At 40.2% G+C, this 21,511-nt stretch overlaps 1 protein-coding gene across 2 annotated transcripts in view; it reads left to right on the forward strand.

The window, feature by feature from the left end:
• heatr5a (HEAT repeat containing 5a) overlaps positions 1-20,625 on the forward strand; it is a 54,180-nt gene extending 33,555 nt beyond the window's left edge. Inside the window, exons 18-42 of one of the 2 annotated variants that reach the window (XM_005728553.1) lie at positions 211-401; positions 1,181-1,340; positions 2,155-2,344; positions 2,434-2,603; positions 5,062-5,088; positions 6,377-6,521; positions 6,897-7,079; positions 7,424-7,663; positions 7,743-7,921; positions 8,111-8,179; positions 8,314-8,493; positions 8,917-9,151; positions 10,627-10,731; positions 10,828-10,962; positions 11,506-11,633; positions 12,037-12,184; positions 13,073-13,246; positions 13,509-13,610; positions 13,903-13,986; positions 14,410-14,586; positions 14,885-15,036; positions 16,589-16,696; positions 16,907-17,009; positions 17,648-17,801; positions 18,298-20,625. In XM_005728553.1, the coding sequence (XP_005728610.1) occupies positions 211-401; positions 1,181-1,340; positions 2,155-2,344; positions 2,434-2,603; positions 5,062-5,088; positions 6,377-6,521; positions 6,897-7,079; positions 7,424-7,663; positions 7,743-7,921; positions 8,111-8,179; positions 8,314-8,493; positions 8,917-9,151; positions 10,627-10,731; positions 10,828-10,962; positions 11,506-11,633; positions 12,037-12,184; positions 13,073-13,246; positions 13,509-13,610; positions 13,903-13,986; positions 14,410-14,586; positions 14,885-15,036; positions 16,589-16,696; positions 16,907-17,009; positions 17,648-17,801; positions 18,298-18,457 (3,699 nt within the window). In that variant the 3' untranslated portion in view covers positions 18,458-20,625. The remainder of the gene's footprint in view (positions 1-210; positions 402-1,180; positions 1,341-2,154; positions 2,345-2,433; positions 2,604-5,061; positions 5,089-6,376; positions 6,522-6,896; positions 7,080-7,423; positions 7,664-7,742; positions 7,922-8,110; positions 8,180-8,313; positions 8,494-8,916; positions 9,152-10,626; positions 10,732-10,827; positions 10,963-11,505; positions 11,634-12,036; positions 12,185-13,072; positions 13,247-13,508; positions 13,611-13,902; positions 13,987-14,409; positions 14,587-14,884; positions 15,037-16,588; positions 16,697-16,906; positions 17,010-17,647; positions 17,802-18,297) is intronic. The other variant, XM_005728554.1, reaches the window with a different exon arrangement.
• Positions 20,626-21,511: the final 886 nt, after the last annotated feature.

Here is a 21,511-nt window from a genome sequence, read left to right on the forward strand (position 1 = left end):
TTAGAGAGACAATACTTACTTTACAGACTGTTAGGAGTCTCATTTTTTTAACATCACCAAGATGTCCATTTACCAAAAAAAAAAAAAAAAAAAAGTAATTGTGCATCACAAATTTTTTTTAAGCATAACTTTGCTCCAGTCTCTGAAAAACATAAACCTTTCACAATTCATGAATTTATCACAAAATAACCATAACTAACCTCTCCTCAGCATCAAGGTAGCAATCGGGGCTCTCTGGGGCCTGAGGAGATCCGGCCCCCAGCCTTGTCGCTCCTGTTGGGGGCACTGGAAAGCACCAGTCCTCTGCTACGCTGCCTGGCTGCTGAAGGTCTAGCCCGACTGGTTCAAGTGGTTGGAGATCCAGGGTTCACTGTCTCTATCTCCCTGCTCTGCTTTGATAGGTGGGCAGATGTTAAATCATAGCTTTGTGTACCACTTCTTACACTTGTCTTCATCCCACTGATGAAAATAGTTATAGTAGTCAAAATTCAAGTTTTTTAGTTAGTTGGTTCGTTTAGGAGTTCTTGCCACAGAATGCAGGGGAAAGGCAAAAACGTCCAGGAAACTGATCTGGATCTGTGCTCTCTTTAAAAGAGCAACAGCATAAACAAAGTAGGTCATGATACAAAAATATACTGAAACACACAGAAGTTGCATAATAAGCCAGAAATAGTTCAAAACAAATTTCACATAGCTGTGGTTATGAGTCTGGACCCAAAGATATCACACTGTGTTCAAGACAGGAAACGATGACAGTTGATGTCTGTCGTTTAAAAAAAGAAAACTGCAGCTGTGGGATTTTAGTGTCCCAATTTCACATTTTTGTTCCTGGACTTCACTGATCTTATTGCATGATTTTCAGTCTTCAATAGTAAATGTTTATCTATGTGCAACACCTCAGTTAATCTCCTGTACGACCCTGTTTAACATAAATATGTTTTTTGTTTGTTTGGGGTTTTTTTTTTTTCAAATTATGCAAGAGCAGAATAGGCCACTAAATGACCACTAACCTGTACCTTACCAAAACCTGTAGTTTTTCTTTCATACTCTAGCATTGGATATTGGCTGTGTTAAATGAATTAAAAGCAGTCCCTGGAGACTAGAACAAATAGAGTTGGACGTTTTTCATGAATATAATGTTGGTTAATATCACAGCTGACTTTGTTGATCGTGTCTGCAGGCTGAAGACTGCTCGAGATGCGGCATCACGCAGTGGCTATGCCCTGGCTCTGGGGGCGCTATACCGCTACACTGGAGGAATCAGCTCACCTCAACACCTGTCCACCTGTCTGGGAGTCCTGTTCACCTTGAGCCAGGACAGCACCTCACCCGAGGTCCAGGTACACGCTTACCCTTACACACTTCTAAATCTATCTGTCTGTATACCAGAATGAGAAAATTGAGAAAAACATTTGATAAATTATTTCATTATGCTTCTGTTCTCCACCAAACCACATTACAGGAACCTTCAAGCTAAATTGCACTATTTCTTTACTGCTTACACTTCTGCAACACTTAAAACCCCAATTCTGAAAAAGTCGGCAGGCTGTGTAAATAAAACCAAGATGCAATGACTTGCAAATCTGATAAACCCATTGTTTTTACAATAGACGTTAGGAAATATCAAATGTTTATTATGAAATAGTAAAATGTCTCATTTTAAACATTTGATATGTTCTTTATGTTCCTGTAAAGAAAATATTGGTTTATGAGATTGGCAAGTCATTACTTTGTTTTAAGTGACTTGGAATTAGAGGTACACTTTAAGTGCAGTATCTGGTATAATCTGCAACTTGCTTAGGGACAAGTGGGGGAATATCTGTATGTTTGACTCTATATGTACAAATGTAAAAGATATAAGAACCACGTTTACATCGGAGAATAACAAGCTAAGCTAAAGTCTAAGCTCTAGGTGTGAGCACAAAAGCCCCACCCAACTGTTGCTTAAATCAGGAGAAGGGTTGGCTAATAGGCAACTTGATGTGCATTCCTTCTGCTCTGCAAAGGGTGCTTCGTTTGATTTGTTCAAGTCTCAAGGTATAAAGGATTTAAGGTGAGAAAGTTAAGACTGGATCAGGTTTCTGTTTTGTTTTTGGGTTTTTTTGGTTTTTTCCCTTCTTGCTGGTCATACCTTTTGTGTATCTCTGTGTCCAGACCTGGTCTCTCCACAGTCTTTCTCTGGTGGTCGACCTGTCAGGTGGTCTTTATAGAACCCATGCGGAACCATCGTTCACTCTCGTGCTCCGGCTGCTGCTCTCCACTCCACCCACCCACCCTGAGGTGCACTACAGCCTAGGACGCTGCCTGCATTGCCTGATCACCTGTTTGGGCCCAGACCTGCAGGGTATGGAACCCCTTTGTCATACCCAAGGACAGTTTCAAAATTAGAGAATGTTTTAGGGATGTGTAAGTGATTTGTGTTTTTGACTCCAGGTACTGGCGCAGCAGTGTCTGGTCTGCGCTCCAGCTGTCTGGTTGCATGTGGAGTGATGCAAGACAGTCCAGACTGTCTTGTTCAGGCCAGGGCCATTTCCTGTTTGCAACAGCTGCACATGTTCTCACCTCCACACGTCAACCTGACCAGCCTTGTACCTGTACTCTGTGTAAGTACACCTGAGGAGGCATGGCTTTCTATAGCTTTTTCTTTTCTATAAGCTGACTAGAACCGTGTTTCCCAACCTTTTGGAGCCACGCCACATATTTCACATTAGAAAAATCACACGGCACACCACCAAACAAAAAGGTCACAAAAAGCATATTGATCATTTTTCCCTATGCACCAGGCATAGCAGAATTGGTTTTGGTTTGTCCCCAGGATACCTTTTTTGCTTTCTTCTGGCCACTACTCATGCTAGGGCCTTCATCTGGGTCAGGATTTTCTCCAGGACCCAGGTCAGATTCTTTTCAAATATTTATCTATTGCTATTACGTGCCGCGTTGTCTCACTCACAGCATGACTGTTTTACTGGCAGTTGGCATTCTATTTAATTATAGCAGGTAGTTGTACTGCTTTCTAGTGGAAGAGAATGTAATTGTTCTGCCTATTACTCACGCTGGTGATTTAGAGTACTAATCAGTTGGAACCAGATAATCTTCCTAGGCGTACCTACTCATTTCTCGCGGCACATAGTGGTTGGGAAACACTGGTCAAGAAACCTTTTTTTGTATTTACAAAAGAAAACAAGGACCAAAAAAGTTGACATTTATCACATTTTCTGGCAAAGAAAGTATATTTTTTAAACCTCACCTTATGATTATTCATTGATATTGTAAACACCAAAGCTTAAAACTCTACTTCTGTAAAGCCTCAGTCACACTATATGTGACATTATATGTTTGTCACACTAAAATGTTTCAGATCGTCAAAAAATGTAAATATTAGTCAAAAATAATACAAGTCAACATGAAACGCAGATTCTAAATGGTGTTTATTGTTAAGGGGGAAAAAATCCAAATCTACCCTGTGTGAAATAGTGATTTCAAGGTGAAGCACACTTGGGTTTCTCAGCAGGACAATGAAATCAAAACACATCAGCAAGTCCGCCTCTGAATGGCTTAAGGAAAACAAAAAGACAACTTTGGATTGGCCTACTCAAAATCTTGATCTGAATCCAATTGAGATGCTGTGGCATGACTTTAAAAAAGGGGGTTTATGCTCGAAAACCCTCCAGTGGTTCTGCAAAGATGAGTGGCTCTAAATCCCTCCACAGCTCTAGAAGCCAGTTATCACAAAGGCTTGATAGCAGTTTTTGCTGGCTCCAGGGTAACATAAGAAACTCTAACATAAGAAAATGTGCATAAACATACTTATTTATTACTACTATATTGTCACAGTTAGTTACTGTCAACAGATAAAACATGCGACCCATCACCAGATAGCTGACAAAGTACTGGGTGTAAAAGTAGCAGCTATTTATAAGCTAACTAGCTAACATTGGGCTCAAATGTTCTAAAAATGACACTTTCCCTATGATAAACAGTTTGATTACATAATTACACCATCAGTGTCGCTGTCATGGGGCGGAAGTGAGGTTTATTTATTTATTTATTAACCTTTATTTAACTAGGAAGATCCCATTGAGATTAAAAACCTCTTTTTCAAGGGATACCTTGAAAAAGAGGTTAATTGAGTCATCGCCACAAATCAGATTGCTTTCACAAATGCAGCTTTACACCCTCCTCCAGAGTAAATAGATGTGAAAACCCGGCATATTGACAGCTGAGGTAAACAGTGGACTGATAGGCTGATGAATGCCAGCCCATTTGAGGTGACTCGGGGTAAAAAGAACAAATAATTGCAAAATATTTGACAAATATTCTGATTTTTTTTCCTGATTTGTCACTAGATGTTTATTATTAAAATATGTTAAAATATGGTGTTTCAGAGAGAGACTTTATCCATGCTCCTAGATGCATGAAGGAGCATTTCTGCAGGTCCTTCCTTCCTGCGGCTGTCAGACTGTACAATCAATATAGCTCCCAACAAACATAGATGTTTACATCAGTGCTGTAACTTGCACTATCTTATCAACCGATTCACACTACAACCTGGGCCTCTTATCTGTATTTAATTTTATTTAATATTAATAACTATACAGAACTCTGTTTTTGGTAACTATTGGCCTTGATGTAAATGTGTAAAAAAAATGTGTATGTTGTGTATGTGTGCTGTGTACTGTTTGTTTGTATATGTGTTTTTCATTCTGCTGCTGTTACAACCAAATTTCCCCTTGTGGGACAATTAAAGGATTATTCTATTCTGTTCTCTATTCTATTCTATTCTATTCTATCAGAGAGACTTTATTAATCGCAGAGGGACATTGAGTACAAAAAGGTTTTATACACGGTCATGGCTGTTATAGGGTTGTTGGGTTCAGTTTTGATAAAATGTTGTTAAACATCAGCATGCTTCCTGTTTGACAGACACAACTTGTCCAAACTCGACTGGATTCATATTTCATCTCTGCATACTGCATTTCCTGCCATGTTTCTCTGCTGTGTCGAAATTAGAGTTCGTCCAGATTTATAGTGTGTGTTGTTTTTGATCATTCTGTCTTACAGGAGATCTTGTTGGATTATTCCGTATTGGTAGGTTCTTTTTTTTTTCCCCCCCAAGGTCCGCAGCTGCTGTCTCTCAGTTTTAGCTTTGTAATCTCTTTTTTTTCATTTTTTTTTTTCATTGTGACTTTTCTGTTGCTGTGACCTTGGTCTGGGCGATAAAAATACTCTTCACACAAAGTTCCTTTCACAATAAATATCCTGAGAACTTAGACAGATAGGAAAGATTTTAGATTATTTTTATATTATTTCTTTATTTAAGCACAAAATGATTGCTTTTGTGGCTTTGTTTAATCAGGATCCTGATTAGCAGCTTCAGACTTGGCTGTTCTTCCTTAGCTGACATTTTGTGGTTCATCCAGGAAGAACCACAAAATTGATTTTCCACAAACATCACCATCTGCTTAACTGTTAGTGGAAATATCTATACATCAGCTAGGTATTGGAACATATCTTAGGAAGGCGTATTGAGATTTTTAGACACACCTCAGGCTGTTAACACAGTAGTATAGTAGTTGTATAGTGCCTATTTGTACTACTTTTACAGTTGCATTTTTCAGGGTATGCCAGCTCAGAAATTTGTTATAAATAACAGTTTTAAATGTGATCTCAAAAAAGATGCCCGTATCGCCCAGAGTCACTGTGTCACTGACACTCTGTTTTAACACAGCTCCTCGTCACTTATGAACACACCATTCTGTTGGAATGAATCCTGTCAGCTCAGTTTTCTGTTTTGCAGAATTTTAACCTTTTTCCCTGTTTTACAGTATTAATTAAGTTTTTTTTTCTTATTCTTTGAGTGTTTATTCTTAATTTACTATCTACTCTCACTTTGTTTGCTTTTCAGCTAACACATTAACAGCCTCAAGTGCAGTTCTGACAAAAAGTTCCTCCTTTGTTTTTTTATCCCCCACAGTGTTTCCTCTGGAGAAAGTGTTGCTACTATTAGTTTGTAGATTGTTTTTGTTTGTTCATACAACAAAGTTTGATTAAAAGCACAATATTCTATAATTGTAGAATTTTTAATGTGAATATTAAACCCAAAAATATACCGGTTTTGTTTTTTGTGCTGTTAGCCAGACTTTTAAAAACAAAACAAAGTATTCCACTCAAACTCAGTTTTAGGAACTTGTAAACGTTATTATTTGAGAGAATACTGTTCCATATTGTTGTTAAGGTCCGCAGCTGCGGACCTTGAAGATTTGGTGGAAACAACTCCTGGATGAAACACTGTCTTTAGCAGCATGCTTTCCCCTGATGAAAAAGTACAGTGTCAGGTAGAGTTGTTATGTGTGTGAACTGTGTGTTTGTGTTTCAGGCAAACCTGTGCAGCTCGTTCCTATGTTTGCGCCGGGCCGTGGTGGCGTGTTTGCGCCAGCTTGTCCAGCGGGAAGCGCTGGAGGTCTCTGAGCATGCCATTGCTCTGGTCAAAGAGCTCCCAAGACGAGACAACACGCAAATTGGTGAGAAGAAACAGACATTTTCTGGAAACTATGATGATTATCAGCCTTCTTTTTTAACAGGACTGCATTTTTCAGTTTGTTAGTGTTACCAGTCCATTTTTTTTTTTGTTTGGATTGATAATAAATGAACTTTATTCTCTGGCCCTTCAGCTCACTGTTGTTGTCTGACTTCTGTTGATCTCACGTTTTTATTGATGTGTGTTTCATTGCTTGTGAAGCTCTCTTTGTGCAGTGAAATTTGCTTGATTTTGTTTTATCATTAAATTTCACTTACACACAGTTACTTGCTTCTGTTTGTAGCATATGAGCAGTTTATTGCAGCGCACCTCTCTTCTACATCTTTGCTCACCTAATCCTTTCGATCTGTCTGAGCAGATGTCACTATAAAAGAGGTCGGTCTCGAAGGTGCTCTGTTCATTCTGCTGGACCAGGAGTCGGACTTCAGTCTGAGGAAGGACATTCAAGAGACTCTGGTTCATATGATGGCAGCGAGTGCCACCAGCAGCAAACTGGCCCACTGGCTGAAGCTCTGCAAAGATGTCCTGTCTGCAACTACAGGTGGGCTCAGGAGGTTGGCAGCCTGTAGCTGTTTCTTTGAGTACCCAAAAGCTCAAGTTTACATTTCTGTTTTCAGACTAAAAGTTAAAGGGCTTAAATTATATAAAGAATAAGATTTTTTTTTAAAGGACAGAATTTTATTTTATGGAATCTGGGTTCTGTCAGAAAAAAGGAGGGAGGGGTCAGCTGAAAAAGAAATATTTCATTGATGATTGCTTTGAATGTGTAGAATGGAAAAAAGCTGGCAGTTTGTTTGAAAACTACTGAGGATTAAGATAATACCTGGTGATTATGAGTTAATGGGTCACTGATAGCGTCTGTGACGTTAAAAATCTGTGTTAAAGATGGTCGTGCCCCATTGGAGTCGAAACAGGAGGATGAAGACGCAGACCCTGGCAAAGATGATGACTCCTCTGCCTTCAGAGCCCGGTCTGAGTCTGGTGGCCCATTCACAGCGCTGCGCTCAGCCACACGTTGTTTCGCCATGGAGTGTGTGTGTCGCATCATAGCACAGTGCGAGACTGCCGACCCAGCTCACTTTGACATGCCTCTTGCTCAGGAACGACGCCTGCATGACTCCACTGGTAAGACCTCACAGGGATTTGCTCGGTTTATGTTTCTGGATGTCTCAGACATCGTTGATCTCTCACCCGTTTCTCTCAGATTTCCTGGTCCTCCATCTTGGCGACCTGGTACGCATGGCGTTTATGGCATCAACAGATCACAGTGATGAGCTGCGACTAGCAGGGCTCCAAACACTCCTGGTTATCATCAGACAGTTCTCAGCCATTCCAGAACCAGAGTTTCCCGGTCATGTGATCCTGGAGCAGTACCAGGCTAATGTAAGGATCAGTAACTCATCTGAACTGTTGATTTTAGTTGCCATCAACAGCAAGTTACTAAAAGAAGAGGTGACACTACACAGGGGTAAACGGGCTCCTGAAAATCCTGACTTTTTTTCTATTTGAAAAGATGCTACAGAATCTGCTGTGTCAGAGTCCTGTAGTATTTTCATTTGTATGTGTTTGCAGGTTGGAGCTGCTCTCAGACCCGCCTTCACCGCTGATGCTCCTCCTGACATTACTGCCAAAGCCTGCCAGGTGAACAGTTGTCAGTAATCATTTTCATAATCCTCACTGCTGCGCTGCTCGGGTCATTCTGTCTGCCCTGCAGGTCGTCAGCTAATGAACAGAGATGTAAAGTGTTACCTTTAATGCTGCCTTTTCCTCTACAGGTGTGTAGTGCATGGATCGCTAGTGGTGTAGTCAGTGACCTCCGTGACCTGCGACGTGTCCACCAGCTCCTTGTCTCCTCATTGGCTAAGGTCCAGAGTGGAAGGGAAGCGTCAAGCCAGCTGTACAATGAGGCTGCTGCTGCCATGGAGACACTGGCTGTTCTCAAAGCCTGGGCTGAGGTGAGTATTTACCCTTTTTAGTCGTTCGTTTTTGAATCTTCTCGTCATCTTACATCATTATTGAAATGTTTTATTGCAGAAAAAAATACTTCTCTTTTTGTTTTGCTTTTTTCTGCAGCAATAGTAGCGCAAAGACTTGAATCCAAACGTCCATTCGTGTGTCTAAAATATTCTTGATGATACAGCTCGGGATAATGTTTCGAATAGCACTTACCTCAATACTCTCCTGATAACAACTTGTTGCGTGTTAGGCAGAATGACTTGATAGTGTTTTTAATAACAGCCCTAAGCACCAAATGTCTCCAACATCTTGTTTTTGGCAAGATATTATATAGATAATGAGTATTGTAATTGTAAATATTTCTGCAGAAAATAAATTAAATTATTGCTGCAATTTTCTCTGGTTTTCTTCATTTCTGTCAGGTTTACATTGTAGCTGTTCAGAGGAGCAAACAAAAAGAAAGCTCTCATAGACCAGCTGACCCATCGGTCTCCTCTCTGGCCAGTGACAGCTCAGGCTCTGAGTCAGGAGGGGCGGGCCTTCTGAAGTTGGTCCAATCAGAGCTATCGACACTGAGCCGTCTATGGCTGGCAGCACTACAGGACTATGCACTACTGACCCTCCCACAGGAGTACTCATCACAGCTACCTGCAACAGGTGGGAGAGAATTTCCAGCACAAATTTGTGAATTTCACTAAGAAGTATATTTCATATCTACAGCACATATTCCAGGCAAACAATGTTTTAAAAAAGTACTGTAACATCAAAACGTGATAACCTTGTTAACCATAACCCAGTTGTTTGTACATTTGGACAAGTTTTTTTTTATTTTCACCCCCAGTTTTCTTTCATGTTTTGCAAAGTATTGAGCTTTGCTGGGGGTTGTTGAATGTCATGATATCGCAAAAGCCTATTTCCTGGTGTTGTGTTTGACACAAAGTAACTTACTTTTACTGAGCTGATGTATTCAGTTGCATATTGTGCATTTTTGTTAGGGGAGCTGCTATTCATAGTCCTGATATAAACTTGTTTTGATTTCTTTTTTTCATATAGGGCCAGGTATAGATACAGTGGGGCAAAAAAGTATTTAGTCAGCCACCGATTGTGCAAGTTCCCCCACTTAAAATGATGACAGAGGTCAGTAATTTGCACCAGAGGTACACTTCAACTGTGAGAGACAGAATGTAAAAAAAAATCCATGAATCCACATGGTAGGATTTGTAAAGAATTTATTCGTAAATCAGGGTGGAAAATAAGTATTTGGTCACCTCAAACAAGGAAAATCTCTGGCCCTCACAGACCTGTAACGTCTTCTGTAAGAAGCTTTTCTGTCCCCCACTCGTTACCTGTATGAATGGCACCTGTTTGAACTCATCATCTGTATAAAAGACACCTGTCCACAGCCTCAAACAGTCAGACTCCAAACTCCGCCATGGCCAAGACCAAAGAGCTTTCGAAGGACACCAGGAAAAGTATTGTAGACCTGCACCAGACTGGGAAGAGTGACTCTACAATAGGCAAGCAGCTTGGTGTGAAAAAATCAACTGTGGGAGCAATCATCAGAAAATGGAAGACATACAAGACCACTGATAATCTCCCTCGATCTGGGGCTCCATAGAAAATCTGTGGCGGGAGTTGAAAGTCCGTGTTGCTCGGCGACAGCCCCAAAACATCACTGCTCTCGAGAAGATCTGCATGGAGGAATGGGCCAAAATACCAGCTACTGTGTGTGCAAACCTGGTAAAGACCTATAGTAAACGTTTGACCTCTGTTATTGCCAACAAAGGTTATGTTACAAAGTATTGAGTTGTGTTTTTGTTATTGAACAAATACTTATTTTCCACCCTGATTTACGAATAAATTCTTTACAAATCCTACCATGTGGATTCATGGATTTCTTTTTCACATTCTGTCTCTCACAGTTGAAGTGTACCTCTGGTGCAAATTACTGACCTCTGTCATCATTTTAAGTGGGGGAACTTGCACAATCGGTGGCTGACTAAATACTTTTTTGCCCCACTGTAGCTTTTCTCCCCTAATAAAGTAATCCGGACCACAGCTGTGATTAGATAATTTTATTTTGAGAGATATGGTGTTTCTTTATTTTTTTCCTCTCCCTCTTTCTCATGCAGGAGGTTCCTTCTACACAGCAGAGACTGTCAGCCAAGCAAGACGTCATTACACATCGTCCTGGGCTCCCATCCTCCATGCCACCTCCCTCTGGCTCCACAGCACAGGTTAGTATTCCTCCTTCTCACTCTTAATACCGCTGTTCTTTCATTGCAATAAGCAGATACATGTAAAAGTATCTGTTACTTTACGTGTGTGTGCAGGTTTCGTGATGTCAGATGAAGCACCTGCTAACCTATCTAGACCAGCAACACCTACCTCCATGGGAAACAGAAGCTCTGTGGGTGGAGCAAAGAGTCCGGAAGACATTAATACTGACAGATTGCACCTCATACTTGGTAACAAACTGGTTATAACTGCTGAGTAAAATGTGTTTATGTATTAAATTCTGTCCTATTGTATTGACTTTGATTGATTGATTGATTGGTAATTTATTTCAACATGTGAACAATATACAAGTACATTTAGAAAAGAAATAAGAGAGAAAAAAAATACTATACAAATTACATACAAAAAAACATTCTGATTAATTTACATGTTGAAAGGGAGTGGGAAGAAGTAAACACTTATTTAATCCCACCCCCTTTGCCATAAATTATCAGTGAATATTTAGTCAGCTTCCTTACTGATATAATTTGTAATAAAAATAGTGAACAGATTTCTGATATACTATATACTATAATATCACATCATGAATTTTTTGTTTGTTTGTTTTAAAAATAGAGACATTCACTTAATTTAAATATTTTCCTTTTCTTTATAGATCGAGAAGATCATATTTTTATAACTCTTTTTGAACAGTTTTATGTTTGGACATTGCTTTAATTCCATATTCAGACTGTTCCATAGTTTCACTCCAATCATGTTGGTCTCGCATTCAGGGATCAGCGTGGAGTTTCTCTGTTCTCCACATTCAGAGGACCAGATGGAGACCATCACCTCCTGTCTGAGAGCTCTGCAGGTGCTGCTGGAAGTTTCGTGGCCCCGAGCAAAGATTGGAAATGACCAGGTGAGGCACAGCTTTTACTAGTTTTCACAGTAAACACGATTTGAAACATTAGCCTTTCGACACTAGAATCCAAACTAAATTGTACAGGTTTGAATTTGACTGGCAATTCTATATGTGCGGTATTTATTTCCCAGTGAATAATGACGTGAAGTTATGACTCTTCTGTACAGTTAAATGCAATATAGGGTAGTGTAAATAATAGTTGTTTTTTTGGGGGGTTTTTTTAGCTGGCACAACAAAAACCTAAAACCTCAATTAATATTAATGGCTGTCATCTCTCTCTGTGTTGCATGGTTTACTGCTTCACTCTGCATGCGCTCACCTAGAAAGGGTCATTCAAAGCTCATTTAACTCCTAATAATAAACTGCATTGGTCGAGTGCTGACTTTCTTTGTCTGTTTAGGCTCTGAGCGTGGAGCTACTCAGCGTCCTCCACAGACTCATGGTGACCAGAGAGTCTGTATCAGTTCAGCTCGCTGTGTTGGATTTATTGCAGCGAATTGTAGCTGCTGCTCATGAGCACATCAGGGAGAAACGCCACAGTGCTGAAGGTAAACACAAAATTTCCTTAGGGATTAATAAAGTATTCTGATTCTAAAAAGATTATTCTGCTTCTTCTTTTTGAAACCTCACGTGGTATCTCAGTACGGGAAGCGCTTTCTGGTGTGACTAACCACACCGACTCTACTACTACCACATCTATGTAAGTTAGATCAGTTACTTCAAGGACACAGGGTCCCCTGACTACTTTTAAATAGTCTGTCTCGCACATATAAATTACATGGAACTGACACCAGCACCAGTCTCTAATTTTGATTGCTTTTTACTGGCCCAGCAGGCACTGGATGGTAGAGCTAGCTTGTCTGCTCCACAGCCAGCCAAAGTCACTGTCTTTGCACAGGGGAGATATATCACTCTGTTTTCTCTTTAAAATAAGCGATGCCCTCCTTGGGATGTGGAAGAAACACACAGAGAATGCCTGGTCTTGTTCAGGGGCTGTTATAAAGGGGATCAGGGGATCCCGTGTCCTTGAAATGATTGGTCTGTCTTAGTAAGATATAGTAGTAGTGGTCAAGCCAGAAAGTGCTTCCAATAGTGAGATACCTCACTCGTTTATGTATCATTTCTTTTGTGTTCAATAAATCCTCTTAGAGGAGTAAAACCAGCTTCTCAACCAAGGGAAGCAATAAACCATTTTTACAACCAGACGGCAAAAATTCCTTTCTGATCTCAACAAAATCGTAACGCAAGCTTCACTTTTTATCTTTTTCTGGAACTTCCAGCTACATTGAATCTTTCTCATCAGGTCTCAACAGTTCTAATAATTGTAATCTGTAATTTTTAGATCCAGTTTGTATATGTCTGAACCTATCTAGATTGTTGCCAAACAGAATAATTTAAATGCTCCTTTCATACTATTTAACTTTAATGTTTCTTAGTGGATGATGGCGCAGCAGAGAAGGAAACACTTCCAGAGTTTGGGGAGGGGCGAGACACTGGTGGTTTGGTTCCTGGTCACTCACTGGTTTTTGGTGCTCTGGAGCTCTGCCTCTGTGTACTGGTCCGGAAAATCCCACAGCTGAGCCCCAAACTGGCTGGAACTAGTCCAATTGGTAAGGAGATGGATGGGAACAGGGAGGGCTGCTGCAGAGAGGGAGAAGAAATAAATAAATGGAAGGACTCAAGGGAACTTCATTTCAGTTACTCTCTGTCAGTGGTGTATGATTGGCTAGACAAGCACAAGACAAAGATTTTTGTAGCTACTGTCAAAAACAAAAAATTTTAAAAAAAATTCCAAAATAGCATTCCTTCATTCTTGTGGATAAAAGCGTCTGCACATATAAACCTATCAGTATTTTTGGGGTGTGCATTTAGGTCCTGGAGGCTCAGCGTGGACTCTGACAGACAGCGACTGTCGTCTGGTAGCGTCAGCTCTTTGTGTGCTTTCTGAGCTGCCGTCCATCTGCTCTCCTGAAGGTGAGAGCATGAATCACCCATTTTCTCATGCTAACACAACAATAAAGGGACTGGCATGGTTGTATTAGAGCCCTTGAGTTTTAGCTACTTACTACTGAAGGGCTCTGGGCTGTGTGTTGGTTTTTTGGAGGAGAGCACATCTGCATAGGTTGCATACCCATAATCCTTCAGTTTGTCTAGCCAAATATCTATGCAAATGGACACACCGCATGTGTCCAAAGGAGATGCATCGCATATGCATCTCCTTTTATTGGTCTGTTGTTGGTTTGATGGCTGTCTGTCCTCTTTGTAGGCAGTGTGTCCATTCTCCCCACTGTCCTCTACTTGCTGCTGGGAGTCCTGAGAGAGTTGGTCCACCAGCCCAGCGCGCAAACAGGTTAAGACAAATAATTTAGACTGTAATGTCCATAAATAATTTATGTTATTAATGTGGCTAAAGTGGGTGTCATACTAACTGTGAAGTAACAAAGTAAAAACGTCTATACCAAGAGCATTTTATACACATAAAGTAAATAATTAAACTGACATTGTCACATAAAAGTGACATAAATACATAAAAGTGACATTTACCAAAAACAAAACTAAAAGAGCCAGGATTAATCGGGTGGACGTTAACAGCATCTCATTCAGTTTTTAAATAAGCACATCTTCTCTCCTTCAAAGCCAAACCGTCAGAGCTGAAAATAACAATAAATTGTGTTTCTGCAAGTTTAGAAATGGACTTCAGTAAAATGTTTAAGTATTTTGTCCACTCAGTGATCATGTTTGACATCAATGATGATGTTAAACTTGCTTACAGGTGCTTCAGCACTTGAATCGCCAGGTGGGGCTTGTCTGAGTGTGGTCATCCAGGCGGCTATTCAGGCTCTGAAGTCCGTCTTGACTTCACCCATGAGCCGACAAGAGAAATGTCGAGGATCCTGGAACCTGCTGCTGCAATCAGCTCTAAATACACTTCTAACATTTTGGGACAGTGGTACGTACAGTGTGAATGTAACTTACAAACGTGCAGCTCTCTGTAGTTTTAGCAAGTGCTTCTAAAAAATCTTCAATTTGCCACCCATATACCTTACGGCACTATGCAATAAAGCTGTAAGGTATTTCTGTGCTAATAATAAAGTCCTCATTAGCAGTACTCCCTATGGCCAGAGAGGTGATGGAGAGAACTGTAGACTCCACACTGACTGATTAAAAATTACAGCCACTGGCAGAAAAATGCTAAACTACCAAACACTGAAGAGAATGCCTGAAATTGTTTCTTTGTGTAATTTCAGGGCCTTCCAGCTGTGTTGTAGACAAGGTCAGCCTCCTCACCGCTCTGACCGTCTTCCTGCTATCTGCTGGTCCTGATGTCTGTACCATTGAGCCTCTGCACAAGCTCTGTCTGCAGCGCTTCACCACCAGCATAGACTCCAAAGACCCTCTGGTAATATCTGATAGTTAGGCTATATTCTGACCATGACCTCTCTTAGAAGATGGACATTCTAAAAGCCAGAGAGTGTCTGCAAGTCCTCAGGTAGTATAGAGGTCTATATAAAAACAGCCCTCGGCGCCTTTGCTGTTAACCTTAGTAAACACTTTCCTGTTGACTTTGTGAGCTCAGTCACTAATTTCAAGTTTTACTGAATACACCGTGAAGTTAATTCGGGTCTGTTTCAGACTCGGAGAGTAGCATAAAGTAGGGTTTGCTCATTTACTAACAACTTGTGACAGAGAAATCATTATGAACTGAGCATGCAGCATTCTGCAGTTTCAGTCATTTCAACCTTGTGTTTTGACAATCAGTGCTTTTTGTTTGTTTTCTTTAAAAGGAACAATGTATACAGTGTGGCAATGACCATCTTTCATATACAGTTTGTGCCTCAAAGTGTTTTTCCGCCACATATTTCTGTTGCCATTAACTAGACCAGTGGTAAATGGTAAATGGCCTGTATTTGTATAGCGCTTTACTAGTCCCTAAGGACCCCAAAGTGCTTTACACATCCAGTCATCCACCCATTCACACACACATTCACACACTGGTGATGGCAGCTACATTGTAGCCACAGCCACCCTGGGGCGCACTGACAGAGGCGAGGCTGCCGAACACTGGGCCACCGGGCCCTCTGACCACCACCAGTAGGAAACGTGAAGTGTCTTGCCCAAGGACACAACGACCGAGACTGTCGGAGCCGGGGGTCGAACCGGCAACCTTCCAATTACAATTCGAGCTGCCAACTCTTGAGCTACGATCACCCCAGTGGTGTCAAACACAAGGCCCGGGGACCACAATTGGCCCAGCAAAAACTCCATCCAGTCCACTGGACAGCGTTGAAAAATGTGGGGCATAAATTTCAAACTTTTAACTGTAATTTCATTTAATATGTTTCACAGTTTTTGCTCCTTATAATTTCCCAACTCTCCCAAATCCAGTTTCACACGGCACCGAAGGAATTAAGGGTTAGATAAAGAATTAAGCAGCAGAAAGGTTTCACAATTAAATGTAGACTTTTTTTGTTTGTTTGTTTTGTTTTTGTTTTTAAAGTGGGTCCACATTAAAACAGGACATTTTCTGCAAGTTAACAAAACTGTGTTTCGTGATTAGAGGACATTTAGGGAAATGAGCTACCAAAGTTTTACACCTTGTGCTTAAATTTTATGACATCAAAGAGTTGTCCCTACAGATTTTTCATTCACTATAGTGGCATTCCTTTATCATGTAATAAAACTCTTATATTAGAATATCTCAGGGATTGAATATGTAGGAAAACGTCTTTACAGCGAGATAAAATAGTTTCACTGGTCCGGCCCTCTTCAAGTCAATGTGGGGCCACAATGTAAAAGAGTTTGACATCCTTAATCTAGACAGTTTGGGGTACGCCATATTCTTCCAGACCAGTAAAACTCTGGATTAAGGACAGAGTTATGTTCCTCTAAGTCGATATTTGAGTAAGTGTGGGGTTCGACAGTGACAGTGTTTCCTCCCTTCTCTGCTCTAGGTTGTGAGTCACTGTTGTCAGCTGCTAACGACAGTGTTTCAGGCTCAGCCCGGTGTGGCCATCCCATACATCCAGGCCCTTGGTCCGACATTGATTCGATTCCTCCAGGTATCCAACCAAACTTATTTACCATACATGAGTATCTGAGTTGCTTTATGTTCATTAATAATATATATATTATTTTTTGTAATATGTTTAATTTTTTTTCTGTACTGATGCTTGCATGTACACTAAGGGAAAATGAAATAAAAACCTATATGATCACTAGAAGGCATTGTTCAGGTGATTTCAGCATATATTTGTCTGCTTCCTCCTCAGAAGGTGGAGCGGAGTCGTCCTCAAACTCCACAGGAGCTGCTTGGAGTCTTGGAGGGGATCCGAGCGATGGAGGCTTTGATCCAGGCAGCTGATGAATCACAGTGTGAGTAGAGTCTGTAGCAGAGACATGGTGGAGTCAGGAGATGATAGAATGGAAGAAAGTAAAGCAAGGCTCTCTGTCCAAAGGAGGATAGTGGTGGAGTGCAGCAGCCTGATTTGTGCTCTAAATGTGCGAATCCTTCTCAGTATTCACTGCTCGCATATCTGATGTGTTCTCCCTTCCTGATTAACCAGCATGCAGCCCAACCACGCCCTGAAGTGAGAAGCTGTGAAATGTTAGTTTGGTTAACCAGTGATTCAAATTTGGCTGTAGGTGTGCGTGAGAGATGAATGTGTCTGCTGTGAGAACTTAAAGGTGACTAAATTACTGGTTTAAACACTCTGGATTGATACTCCCTGTCCAAATATGACTGAGCACGCTGCCAGCAGGAAAGACAACGTAAACGAGACCTTGTGACTACAGTCAAGCCAATAAAACAAAAAAAACACTAAAATGTTATACACAAGTAGATAAATTCAAGTTACATTCAATTATTTTGTTTAAAGGTCAGTGATTTCAGCTGTTCTTGCTTCCTTGAGCAAAGGTACAAGTCCATCCAGCTTTTGCTGAGATATTTAACAGACAAAACATTCTCCCCCATCTGAAGCTTGTTCCCATGTTTTGTGTATTTTGCCCTTCAGGTCCTCAGCTGGTGGCAGTCTTGCTGCCCCTCCTCATCTCCTTTCTCCTGGATGAAAATGCCCTTAGCTCTGCTCCCCTGCCATCCAGGTCTCTTCATGATTCAGCACTGAAGGATCTGATGCGCTTTGGCCCTCAGCACCCAGCTGTCTTCAGGTCGGTAGTGATGTGTGCAGTTATTTTTTTGCATACGGGTCTGGTTTGGTTTGTATGAAACGCTCCTGCTGCTCTCAGTGGACTGAACTGTACAAGCAACCTTTTTAGCTCTTTCATAATTTGTTTTTTTTATGTAGATTACATGTTGATTTCTGGGATTCATGAGTATTTTATTTTCCTGCTCTTCTCCTCAGTAAGAAAAAAGTTTACAATAATGTGATTATAGGCTGTAGGAAAAAGCATTGTATGACTCCTCTCTGAGGTTTTAGGATTTTATTGATCTCCAGGAACTTTTGGATGATTTTCATATAGTTCAAAATCATTTCCACTGTAGTTTCACCCTACCTGTGAAGGAGAGATTGGCAGTCTCCATCAGTAATTAAATCATGTCATGCAGAGCAAAGCCATGTTTTGTCATGCTGCTTTTAATGTTTTCAAAAGACAAAGGATCAGTGAATATGAAGCAGGTGGTTATATATTTTCCTTCCTCCTACAGGTCACTCATCACAACATCGCCTCACCTGAAGTCTCGTCTTCAAGCTGCCATCAAAGGAAATCAGGAGAGTTTGAATATTAAAGCTAGCAGTGCTAACCCAGCTGCCCACAGCACTGGGAAGTCCTCTCCCAGCATCACGCTCAAAACAAAGTTCCTGTGAGGCAGCCAAGCTTAGATCCGCCACACAGAGACTGTCTCTGGAGTTTAACGTCACTAACACACTGTGGTACTTGTGATTGTTCTGAGGGACATTCTGACTGGTTTTGTGGTACACCATATTGAAATATATGCAGATAGCAGACCAAACAAAATGCTGTGAGTTCACTTCCTGTCTCATTTTGGAAAAAAGAAAAAAAAACTAGATCGAATTTCGATTATTTTTTTTTTCTTTTACTTTTTCCAGCACACTGCATGCCACCTCACATTGACGCTTACCTTTATTATGTCATTTGAAAAAATCAATTCTGCCAGGTTGGCATGTTTTATCACACGAACTGTGCATCATACATACGTCATACATACCTGTTGATCAAATCACAGACTGACTCCTCCCCAGGACACATGAGCTTCAGTTCATATCTACGAGAATGAACTTGAAGAGTTCAAACTCAGCTTCAAAACGAACTGAGGCCGGTGTCAGTAATTTGGTGAATGATCAACATGATGGCTAACAATATCAAAAAGAGTCTTGTGTGAAACCGACTGAGCTTTATGCACCTTGAAAAGAAGGGAATCTGATTAAATTGTATTCAGATAGAGCTGTGTGCAAACAAGAGAAGGAACCAGTTTCATTGGTTCTGGCATGTGACACGGACGCCTCCTAGATGCTTCCTGAATGAGCTGTTTTGGGTGTATCCAACAGGTAAGAGACCCAGAGTCACACACGAGAAATGTCAGGTAGTCAGATTTTCCTCAGTTCCTGACTAAGTAACATGAACAGAAACCATCTGCATAGCTATAATAAGAGCTTTTAGAGCTAAAGGGAAGATGCCTTGTTGCTTCCTTTATTATCCCCTTTAGTAGAGGATACAATAGAACATTCTGAAAGGAGAGGAGATAAATCCTGCCCAGATTTCATTCGTCAGATCATTTATAAAAACAATCAACATAAGTTGCGCACATCATTTAATACACACATCAGGTTAATAGTGCCTCACACCGCTCTTATGTCCTAAACCATCAATGATAGGCTGTTAAACCCACAGCTGAACTGTGAACATTACACTGCTGTGATCAGATTTGCTTTCTTGAGGTGTTGCCACGGGAACAATTATTTGCACTGTAAAGAATTATGAGCTATATCTTAATGATCAAAGCGTATTAAAGGATTACTACAATTCATTTTGTATTAAGTGTTGCTGTATTGCTGCAACTTGGGTTATTAAGCATTAATTTGAATTAAGTCACAGCATGCCATCATAAAGGTGGGACTTTAACTGATCAACCCTGGGATACCTGGGTCATCAGTTCAGTCTTTTGAGTTACATTTTTCACCTCTTGCATATGACCTCAATCCAATCTCTATCGTCAAGACTGGGACAATAACAAAAAGTGACATAACTGCTCCTGTATATTGTTAGTATCCCTTTCCATTTGCCCGTGTGTTTGCTTTACCATTAAAGCCACTTTAATGGTAAAACTACCAACAGCTGTTAGCGTGCATGTCCTAAAAGGCAACATTCAGTTGCCTGAGGTTTTTTTTTTTTTCTTTTTTCCAAGTATAAGTTTTGCACACTTGCCAATTTCACTTTGTTATTTTTTCATTATTTTTTTTATGAACCCATTCATGATTTTTTTTCAAAGACATTGTGCTAGGATTGATCACATGTCATTTTTCTGCTGCTCTGAGCACCACATACATTTTATTCAAGCAAAAGCAGACACATCTACAGTAGATATTTGCAAATCTAAGCAATCTAGATGAGGAAACAGCACTGCAGACCACAGGAAAACACATACTTGTGATTTTTGAGGTTAACTGCCCCTCAAACAACACTACACTAACAGTTTAATGTTTTTTTGAGTGTGCTGTTATCTACTGTAAAAAGCATTGACTGGTTACTTAAACCTAAATCTCATCAGTTTGTTTAAAAAGAAAAAAAGTCTTGACTTTGTAAATGTAAATGTTGTCCTCTTAACATGATTTTCTTGAATGATGATGGGTAACACTAAAGTACTGACCAGCAATAAGTGTACGAGGCAGCAGAGATTGAGTGTCTGTCTCTGTCCTGGCCATCTCATTTGTGCAGTGTACAGGTGTGAACTGAATGAACGAGTAGGTACAATTAAATGTTCTGAACATGTACAAATAAACTGTCTTTAAATTCATCTCTTTGTTTTCTTCACATTTAGGTTTGTATGGTTTAGAAAACTGACTATGAAGGGTTTAAAGATGGTAAATGTAAACCTTCCAAATGATCATGTCCTCCAAAGAACTGAGTCATGAATTCAATCTAAATTTGAGTACCGCTCAGACATTTGGTAAAAGGACCACAGCATAATTCAATCACTTGACCCTACCAGCAGAAATAACTGTTAAAGAAGGTGCATTTCAAGATCTACATCCTAATCATCGGAGTTCAAAGTACGGTAGTAGTAAGGCAATATATCTTACGGTTAAGAAATACCATTGCTTTTCCAATAGATAAACTAAACCCAGCAGACAGAACAAGTAGAATGTACATAGTGCAATGCATAAAATGTGACCAAATATAACCAAACACATATTTTTAAAAAAGGCAAAAACATCTGAAAATAAATACTGGAATTTTCTACATGATACATTTAAACCAAAATATAAAGTAATATTACACATATAACAAGTCAATTTACAAAAGAACCAAAAACAATTACGATTTACTAAATGTGGTTAAAAACAGCACAGCAAATATCAGATGACATTAAAGTGGCTCTGTGTAAAGTGTAATAGCGCAGCTTTGAAATAAAAAGTTAACTCAAAGGTGATTCTCTTTCAAGTTGGCTCTCTTTACCGCTTTTTGTGTAGCCCATTTAATTAACAACTTACTGATAACGTCTTATTTGATTTACCTGCAGCATGGCCTCTTCCTCTTTCCCTCCTGCGCTTTCCTGCTCAGTGTGTTTAGTAACTCCTCTCTGGAGCTCTGGAGACCCAGTGTTGGGCCAAAAAGTGATTTCTGATGTCATTATGTGTTTTTAACGTCTACTGTCTTTACTAATATTAGTAAATACACTC

Source organism: Pundamilia nyererei, unplaced genomic scaffold (assembly GCF_000239375.1).
Source record: "Pundamilia nyererei isolate P.nyererei 1_Seehausen unplaced genomic scaffold, PunNye1.0 scaffold00029, whole genome shotgun sequence".
Lineage (NCBI taxonomy): Eukaryota > Metazoa > Chordata > Actinopteri > Cichliformes > Cichlidae > Pundamilia > Pundamilia nyererei.